Consider the following 10,063-nt stretch of genomic DNA (forward strand, 5'->3'; position numbering starts at 1 on the left):
CTTGCAAAAATATAACACCTAATATGCTTTATTATAGTTGTTCCACCATAATTACCTACGTTTTCACGTTTTACATAATACATATACACGAAAGATATACATATTTTTTTATTATAATTTTATGCTTATAAATTTTTCAAGTTTAATGAATTTTAGGTCAAGGCGTTAAATTACATAACAATGTACAAGTTTAGTAGACCGTAGATTACCTATACATTCAGTCGATACGAAATGTACGTTATATTGTTTTATGCACTCCAATTTTATAAAATTGTAACCGTAAGTCAAATTCACATTTTATTCTCATTAGAAACAGTAGTGGATACAGTGTAATATTTTCTATCATAAAATAAGTTTTCCGAGACCTATTAAATATGAGAGATGGAAATGTTGTTTTATTTACCACACGTTTTGGCATTGATTTAATTGCGAAAACCTGTTAGCGGTTGATGTAACCGGTGCTAATGTAGTTCTAGTTGTGAATCATTTCGGCAAATCTGAGCGACGCCCCACTGTTCTCGAAACGTGTCAATAAATGGCTCGTCGGGCGAGGGAAAGTATTGACGAGACATCGCTTGAAGTAGCACCGCTGTAGCCCCGCCAAGGTGACCGACACGGATTACGTAAGCGCCGATTCGAGCTCACTCGTTTTGCATCACCAACCGTCGAGGTACGTCACTTGTGGATAGCTTTTTTTGTTATTTTGCGATTTATCGATGTTTTTGTGTACAGATGTTTTGCGTGCTTTTTGTACTGACGATGGTGGCGCCATCTCTGTGTGCACCGTACGACCCTGAAGATGCCGAGTTGAAGACGGTGCTGCCATCTAGCGGTGAATTCGAGGCGTTTTATCCTCGTATGGCGCACGGTATTCCGAACGGTTCGTCGCGACCTGCGCATGGGCATGGCAGTTTCTATAAACACCGCAACCCGGCGCTAGTTGACGTAAAAAATGCGGCCGCGTACGGTTTTCGATTTGACGGCGGCAGGAGGTTCAACTTTGATGACGCGTAAAATGCACTTTCTATGTTTTGGTTTGATTAAAAAAATGTGATGGATTTTATGCATTTTGATTTAGCTTTGACTACAATTCTTGGCATTTCATTTAACTGTACCGATAAAATTCAATGTTCCTAAATAGGTTTACACTGCTGAGTAACATTTTGATTCTAATTTATATCTATTAATTATTGTATAACTATATTATATACCATAAAAGTATTCTCTACGGTCGTTATATCCCATATTTAAATAGCAATGAATGAAATAAATATCTAAATTTATATTAAACATTATTCAGATCAAATAAAAAGTTCATAAAGCCGTAGCTTAAGGCAATTTAAATTTTGTTGAAAGAACACGCCACAAAGATATGCGGCTAACCGCTTCTTAATGGGGATTCGGTAACATTTATCGAAGACGTTGAAATTCTAATCGTTTTTCTATGTAAAGCAGACGATTGAGTAGCTCCATGCATTGGTCATTGGGTTATTTGTCTTATTAAAAAAGTAAGGAATGTCATCATAACTGTAAAAAAGGGCCCTTCGGTGCCCTAATGGCTAGTGAAGCTTATCACTGAGCTAATCCGTTAGTTTTAATAGCTCAAGTTATATGTTATGGGCGATTCATTAATACATACTAATTGTGGAGAATTTTGTTCTATTGACATTCATGTGGAACCAGCTGCAGTTTTATGGATGTCTCCAAAGAAAGCGTTTGCCTTAATTATGATCAGAATGGTGTTATTTTCACTTTAAACGACCGATTTCACCAATAATAGGTATTAATGAAAGATATATGTACCTACCGATGTTTAGTATAATGTTATGTTAATATGAATAACAAAAATAACCGAGTGTTCAAAAATGAGTTCTTCGATCAATTCATATCTACAAGTAATATTTTATTTTTTACTTATATTTTGAATTCTTATTAAATATTTTTCTGTGTAACATGTGTATATTCAATATTCCTAATACTGATATATAAAATTTAATACGGAATAAATTACTGTTAGGCTGGTAAGTACTCAAATTTTACGTTAGGTACTTATTTTTTCATAACCATTTTAGACGAAAGACATTTCGTCGTCATCCATACTTACTAATAGGTATTATAAATGCGAAAGTAACTCTGTCTGTCTGTCTGTTACTCAATCACGCCTAAACTACTGAACCAATTTTCATGAAATTTGGTATGGAGATATGTTGATACCCGAGAAAGGACATAGGATACTTTTTATCCCGGGAAAATGACGCAATCCCGGAAATCCCACGGGAACGGGAAATATGCGGGTTTTTCTTTGACTGCGCGGGCGGAAAGCTAGTTGTATATAAAATGATCAACGTTATAATTTCAGTATTTCTACTCAAAAGCAAATATTAAATCAATGTAGGTACATATTATAGAGTTATGAGAAAATACAATAATTTAAACAAAACAGCAAAATCTCCTCCGGTAAGAGCTGCCATTCAGCATCGCTTTCAGCAGAAAAGCTCTACATTGCAATTTTTCTCTAATCTAACAAAAAACCCCCATATTTTAAGGTTTCAGTATGAATACAAGGATATTAAATGAAAATGTTTATTCGGATATAATTAAGAAAGGGTACAGCTTAGATTACAAAATAAAAGACAGATGGAGCGTTGCCGAACTAAACCGAATAATTTATCGTCATTTCCATAAAGCTATGTGTGCTGTCATTTCGCCGTTGCACTGTACGTACACGGTGCTTCTGTGTGGGTGTTATGTTACCAGATATTGAAAATTTTCCCAAAATTTTCCCCGACTACGGAAGAAAGAGGGTTATGTTTTTCGAGTGTAGGTATGTATGTATAATATTTCTTTGACACGCCCTGCAGTATAAACTGTTGGATCGATTATGAGTTGTGACTTATGAGGTGTCATTGCAATCATCTGAATTATGAAGGTAGCTGTGTGGTGGTAGTGACGTAGGCTACATAAATTATTAGCAGTCATGTTTTAATTTTTATTTTAATATAAATTCGGGTTTTTGATATTATTTTATAATATTGTAAAAATTATTTTATCACCTATCTACTAAAGTTATACATGGACAAAATAATTTTATTCAATTTTTATTAAATAAATTACATTAAATTTATTAAATAAATTACATTAAATTTATTAAATAAATTACATTAAATGTATTAAATAAATTACATTAAAAAAGTTTTTATTTTTCAAAACATATGAATGTGAATAGCGGTAGTTTTTAGTCGAGAATGCGGGACATTTTATTTTCATCATATCCATCATGTGTTCACATGAATTAAATCGCAAGCGAAAACGACGCTTTTTATAAAAGTAACAAAAAAATGTATAATGCTTTTTAAAATAATCTAATAATGACCATGAACTTTTATTGCACTATACAAATAATCACATTCACGATCGAAAAATCCAACAGCACTACCCCGAATATCTTTTAACCATTTTACCCCTAAAAATGGCAAATTCATTTTCAAAATACTGGCAGCATACGTTGAAGTTTTGAATTCCTTCGTATTTGTAAAATTATTATTTGTATACAAAATTAAATAAGCCAAATAATCTACAGAAAATCTGTAAAACGATGTTTTATCTTTTTGTTTGTTTTCGGGAACAAGTTTTACAGCGTTTTAATATCACAAGACAGCATTTTTTTACTAAAATATCAAACCCCTTTTGACGTATTGCATGACACTAGAATCGCTATAGCACTAGTGGAGGAACGTATTCGTTTTTGATTTCGTATTTTCTTTGACAAGGGCGATGAATGATTGACATGCTCCATCTGTATTTTATTTTGTAATCTAAGGGGTACAGTTTGATTACCAAAAAATGCAACGTCATTCCCATATACCACAGAATATGCAAAGAATTGTAATCTTTAAATTGTTTGTTAAAACTGTTTTCATTTTACGTTATTTCATTGTACATATGTACGTATATTTTATTCTTAGTTGGTGGTTGGTATTCTTAATTCTTGGAATTACTAGGTTCAGACTGTGTGCGCATGCGTTATTGTTTCCGATCAATGCACTAAGGTCTAGGAGACTAGGATGTTCGATCCCCAGCTTCCAGCTTTTCTGTTGTCTGTTTATATACCTACTATATATATACCTATATACCTACATGATACATAGGGACTTATTATCTACAACAAGTTAGTTAATTGTCTAGGTATAACAGGTACAAATTTAGTTTATGTGAGGTCTAAGATCACGTATAATCATACACCTATTTGTTACAAATAACAATTTCAAAACAACGACAACAATAAACAATAAAACAATCTTCGGTACATTATGAATCCCATTGGCCGTCATTAAAAAAATAACAGCGGAAATGCTGCAGCTTAAAAACATAATGAAGACCCTCAGTACAATATCAATCAGACGTAATTAACCAACTAGGGATCCGAAGAAAGTTTTTGTTGTTACATTGTAAATGTTGACGGAGCACCCATTTAGGATTTCACGCGTCGGGAAACATGGCCAGTCATGTTCGGCTCAGATTGGTAATATAGCCGTAGCGATTTGATACGACTGTCGGAACATCCTTCCCACATTACTCTTCTATCGGCTAAGCTTGCTTACATATTACGATTAAAAAAAGTGTGAAATTGTCTTAAGTGGTGAGTGCCCACGAAACTCCCTTTTAAATTCGGGCTAATATAACGGTACGTTCTAAGTAAAGATAGGAGTGTAGATAAGTTAATAAGATTATTATTATACTTCATGGCAGGGTCGTGGACCTGTTAGGGACGGAATGTTTCTGAAACAGTATAAAAAAGGAGTACTCCCCAGGGAGCCCTCACTCTGCGGTTGGGTCGGGTACGCGCGGGTCCGTTCTTGGTTTTTTTTTATAACATCGAGTGATTTTTTAATTAGTGCCATGTATCAACACAGCAATCAAATGGTGAGTTTTACGTTTGGATGGTGAATCTGTGTGTTTTAGCCAAGAATAGTGAAAGATTTATTTTTTTTATTTTAAGAAAACATAAAAATATGTTCAAGAAAGTGTGTTAAATTCATCAATTTAAAAATTTATAAGTACCAAAGTATCAATGTGGATAAAAATACTATACAATATATTTTCCTTAATTAATAATTATAAAATAATACACCTGCAGTCAATTATAAAGGTACAATTTTTTTCAATAGATAATCGTTGATATTTTTGTAATATCTTCATTAATTTTTAAAATCCAATTTATGAGGTTTTAACTTCATAAATAAGTACATAAAATTCAAAATTTCCGTTTCAAAATTGCAAACTATAATTATTTATTTTATAGACATAAGTAATATTTAAAATAATAAACTGATAAATAATATTAAGGAAAAGTTCCATCTCATACTCACGTGATATTAATTTGAAAAGCTTCGCTTAAAACTTTTATTATAAAGATGTTAAAATATATTTCAAAATTTAATTAAAAACTATATTAAAGTTCTCACAGGCCTAATATTGTAGACAATAAATTTGAATCTCGGGTTATAAAATTCATTCGTCTCGCTCCGTACAAATCTTTTTTTAATGTTCTCATATTCTTACGAGGCTGAATATTGAAAATAAATTGCTTTCGAACCATCAAAGTATAGTGTGGTGTTTGATTAAAACTACGGACATTTCATATAAAAATAAAAAGCTTTTTTAAACAGAGCTTCGAATAAAGAAGGCTATAAAATTTCCAATCAATCGATCAAATTTAAATTAATAGATATTGAAAGAGTTGGTATGTTGTTATTGTCTAATATATTACTTAAGTACTTATATTTTGAATATATTGAAAAGGAATGGAGACAATTGTTATTAAAAGTTTCCAATATCACTACTTAAAAATTGATGGGGCGCAATAATGTTTGATAAAAAATGTATTTTACTGTCCTATCGCATTAGTTAATTTTTGTGTGTTTGATTTATTTGCGACTATTTATTTGGCATTGCGAAGTTAGATATGATACAGCTTTGTGTTAAACGAAAAGTAAAATGAACAATTTCTTCATAACTACTTACTTACTATGTAGTTAACTGTTAAGAAAATTTTAATGCTAAATCAAAATTTACAGATTTCATAATCCAGCTCTACTTTTGTTCTTTATCCCTTAAAAAGTGTCATGTCGGTACCTAATTGTATTTTCGATTTCTTTTAGACGCTACAAAAATCATTTGTATATTTTATCATATACCTAATTATAATTACTAAATCAATATAAACATTGATTACATTACACGTACATTATATTAGTTCATGAATATTCATTGATATATGAAGTGAAATTTTTAATCGTTTCATTAGTTGTAGTTAGGAATGACAATCATTTATATGTACTTACGACTAAATACGATATTTTCCGTGTTTTTTGTTAAGGAATGTGAGCATTGAACATTTAAAATATTGAAGTGAGATTTTAAAAAGTAGAGCAAATTTTCGCGAGCAATATTGTAATTTAGTGTTTGTTTATAGTTTATACAATACAAGATATTTTGGTGTCATTATTTATTGGATGTTTTGGGTGAACGGGAATATGTACCTATCTAATCCATACTAATATTATAAATGCGAAAGTAACTCTGTCTGTCTGTCTGTTACTCAATCACGCCTTAACTACTGAACCAATTTGCATGAAATTTGGTATAGAGAGATTTTGATACCCGAGAAAGGACACAGGCTACTTTACCCCGGGAAATAGGATAGGTTTTGTCCCGGAAATCCCACGGGAACAGGAACTATGCGGGTTTTTCTTTGAATGCGCGGGCGAAGCTGCGGGTGGAAAGCTAGTTACTTATATATAAAGATCTAAGTATACATCACTTCATATTTTGTAGGTATATGTTTTAAAGGGAGACGTTAAGTTGAACGGCAATAGATAATTATTACACATAATCACACCTCTTATTTAAAACTAGCTTCCGCCCGCGACTCCGTCCGCGCGGAAAAATTAAGATTTATTTATTTCTACGTATTTTTCCGGGATAAAAAGTATCCTATTTTATGCCCAGGATAATAAGGTATAATTATACATACCAAGTTTCATCGAAATCGAACCGTTAGTTTTTACGTGATGCCTTCACATACATACAGACAGACAGACAGACAAAATTTTTTTTAATCACATATTTGGGTTTGGTATCAATCCAGTAACACCCCCTGCTATTTATTTTTCAATATTTTCAATGTACAGAATTGACCCTTCTACAGATTTATTATACTTATATGTATAGATAAGTATATATACAAGACTAATGTAAGTAAGTCGATAAATAAATTGAAGAATCCACGTTATCGATAAACAGATAATTTACAATCTACAAGCACATCACCACATTCTCACGGTGTTGTTTAGATTAAGATACATTCGAGATATTTGATTTCACTATTAATTGCCTCTATAAAAAGTTTAGTTACCACCGGCTATAAATTTTTCTGTATGTTATAACTTACAGTATAGACGACTGGGATGTTTCAACACTTATAATTTAGAGATATAGAAAACGATGTTGATTGCGAACATATTTTATATTTTAGAAAAGAGTTCTTTAGACTTTGGTTCTTTTTCAATAATTTTTTTCTAGTCTTCTTATGCTGGTCTGAACTTGTCATAGGTACCTAATTGATTAATTTTGTGTTGATACCTAGATACTTTGTTAGTCAGTCGTTACAGTCATTTTAATAATGCAAATTATTAATCATCCATACTAATATTATAAATGCGAAAGTAACTCTGTCTGTCTGTCTGTTACTCAATCACGCCTTAACTACTGAACCAATTTGCATGAAATTTGGTATAGATATATTTTGATACCCGAGAAAGGACATAGGATAGGTTTTATCCCCGAAATCCTACGGGAACGGGTTTTTCTTTGAAAACGCGGGCGAAGCCGTGGGCGGAAAGCTAGTTTTTTATATGTATAAAAATATTTACGTATAGAAACTTAGTTTGAATTTTTACTAAAATCAAACACAAATATGGGAGTATCTCCAAAAGCTTCCCAAGGGACCACCCATTGCATTTCATTCACCTCAATTCGAACCGGATGCTTTTTATACGGTTCAAAAATTTATTATTAGGCATAAAAGTTTATTAATTGTTGAGAAATGAATAATCTGAAGCCTTCTCTTACGCATAATATAAACTCATGTAAAATTTGATACCTATGTACCTACGAATTAAGTCTTACAATGAATGTCTATGTACCTAATGGGCTTAGGTGTTTTCATAATCTTTGCAAAGCTCTACCTTATTCGAATTATTGATAACCTATAAAGTCGGTAATTCTCTAGGTACATATTGAACTAATCTATTCATAAAATCTTTAACTAGCAAATTATCTGGACAGTAGATATTATTATTTGTTATTAGAAGGTTATTTTAAGCTCAGCGAATAACTTTTGAAGTTTATTTTATCTTGTGCTTAAATTATATTATTTGCTCTATACATATAGGAAACTATATAAAACAGCCTGCGTTTCTCAGAAATAATGGAGCTATCTCCATTATTTCTGAGAAACGCAGGCTGTTTTATTTGTCATTATCAAAAATGTTAAACCTTTTTTCTTTTATTGCAGATCTGCGTATTATTAAGCTTGGTGTTAATAGCGTCTTCAGAAGGTTTCTTCTTAAAATGGGGTTCCGATTCAGGGTAAGATTTATTATTATGATATATTATTATATAATTATAATAATTATTGTAAATATTTTTGTGTAATATGAAGTACTGCAATTGTTTTATGCTATGCGAATTCTGCGAAATACTTGTGTATTGATAAATATTTAAAATGTGTTACTGTAAACTACATAGGTAATATGTATATATAATGAAGTAGTTTGTAAAAGCCTTATTTCAATTCACTTCTAGTAGGTCATCTCGACTTCGTCCCATGTTTTTCTAGCTTACAATAATTCTCAACCTAATAATGAAAATTTTTAGGATTGTACCCACCACCATAATAGTCACCAAGTGTTATTTTCATAAATATCGCGCAAATATCGCGTTGTGTCTGCTAATAAAACGCATATTTTACAACCTAACATTTGTTACAGAAGCCAGCAGTCTCAAAAATGGATACAGCCGATGTCGCCAAACATATCACCCGCGTATCGATACCAGTACATCTACCCTTACGAGTCCCGTAAGGTGTACCAACCGCAACAGCAGTACCAACAGTACATGCAACCAGACGTTCAGTTGCAGCAGACGATGCAACCGATCCCTATAAGCGTGCCGGCTGGGGCAAGCTTAACTCCCGTGTCCTTACAGCATGTACAGCTTGTGCCTTGTATGTGCCCTGTAGCTCCAGAGGAAGCTGAGAAGCTGCAAGAGCAAGTCGGCCCTGGCCCGTATGTCGCGCAGGCGTATACGCAAAATTATGTTCCACAGCAAGTCGCAGTGTCTGACAATTCAAAGTCTACGACGAAACAATAAGTTAGAAATACGTCGCTCGTAATTTGGTAACTGGGGGGTATTGAAAGTTTAGAAACAAATTTAGATAGTGTAAATTCGTTTTAAAAATAACGTGGTTTGTTAGTAACAATGGAAATTTAATATTTATTATGAATAGGGACTAAATTGCAGCGAATGTTCACCGTCCAATGAGTTTTGTTCAATAATTTATTATATTATTTATAAATTTATATAAGACTGATAGGTTAGGGATGATTTTGTATTGTCAATAAATAAGTAAATGAATTTGCGTTTTATTTCTATTAAGTTTCCTAAAACACCCAGAACTTATGTTCTGGGTGTTTGAATTCTTATGAATTCAACAATACCTTCTATAAATCGATTATTTTGATGTGATAGTTGTCTGTTTACATTAAATTTATTATAAGCACTAGCAGTTAGCACCTAATAATTTCACTTATAATTAATACATTGTTATTATAAATTACAGGAACAATAGATAAAATAAATATTTGAAAGTACGTATAAAAGTGCTTTATGTAACATTATTTGAATTAAGTCTAACGTTCTCGAAGAAATTCTATTATTCAATATGAAATATGCTTTAATTTATATTTTACAATAAAAATAAAGCTTTTGTGATAAGATA

General features: G+C 31.9%; 2 protein-coding genes across 2 annotated transcripts; both read left to right on the forward strand.

Annotated features, from left to right (window-relative positions):
- Positions 1–511: 511 nt before the first annotated feature.
- LOC149491070 (uncharacterized) lies at positions 512–1,058 on the forward strand. Its single transcript, XM_089699594.1, has 2 exons — positions 512–670; positions 733–1,058. The coding sequence occupies exon 2, from the start codon at positions 733–735 to the stop codon at positions 1,012–1,014; it is 282 nt and encodes a 93-aa protein (XP_089555720.1). The 5' UTR covers positions 512–670; the 3' UTR covers positions 1,015–1,058.
- Positions 1,059–4,548: 3,490 nt separating this feature from the next.
- Positions 4,549–9,699, forward strand: LOC149491071 (uncharacterized). The gene is made up of 3 exons (XM_089706258.1): positions 4,549–4,923; positions 8,579–8,652; positions 9,054–9,699. Exons 1-3 carry the CDS (start codon positions 4,774–4,776, stop codon positions 9,433–9,435), a joined length of 606 nt encoding a protein of 201 aa, XP_089562384.1. The 5' UTR covers positions 4,549–4,773; the 3' UTR covers positions 9,436–9,699.
- The last annotated feature ends 364 nt before the right edge of the window (positions 9,700–10,063 follow it).

This window comes from Colias philodice, chromosome 1 (assembly GCF_061535455.1).
Source record: "Colias philodice isolate Cphi_HAF_F1 chromosome 1, ilColPhil1 Martin Lab GWU primary, whole genome shotgun sequence".
In the NCBI taxonomy this organism is placed as follows: Eukaryota; Metazoa; Arthropoda; class Insecta; order Lepidoptera; family Pieridae; genus Colias; species Colias philodice.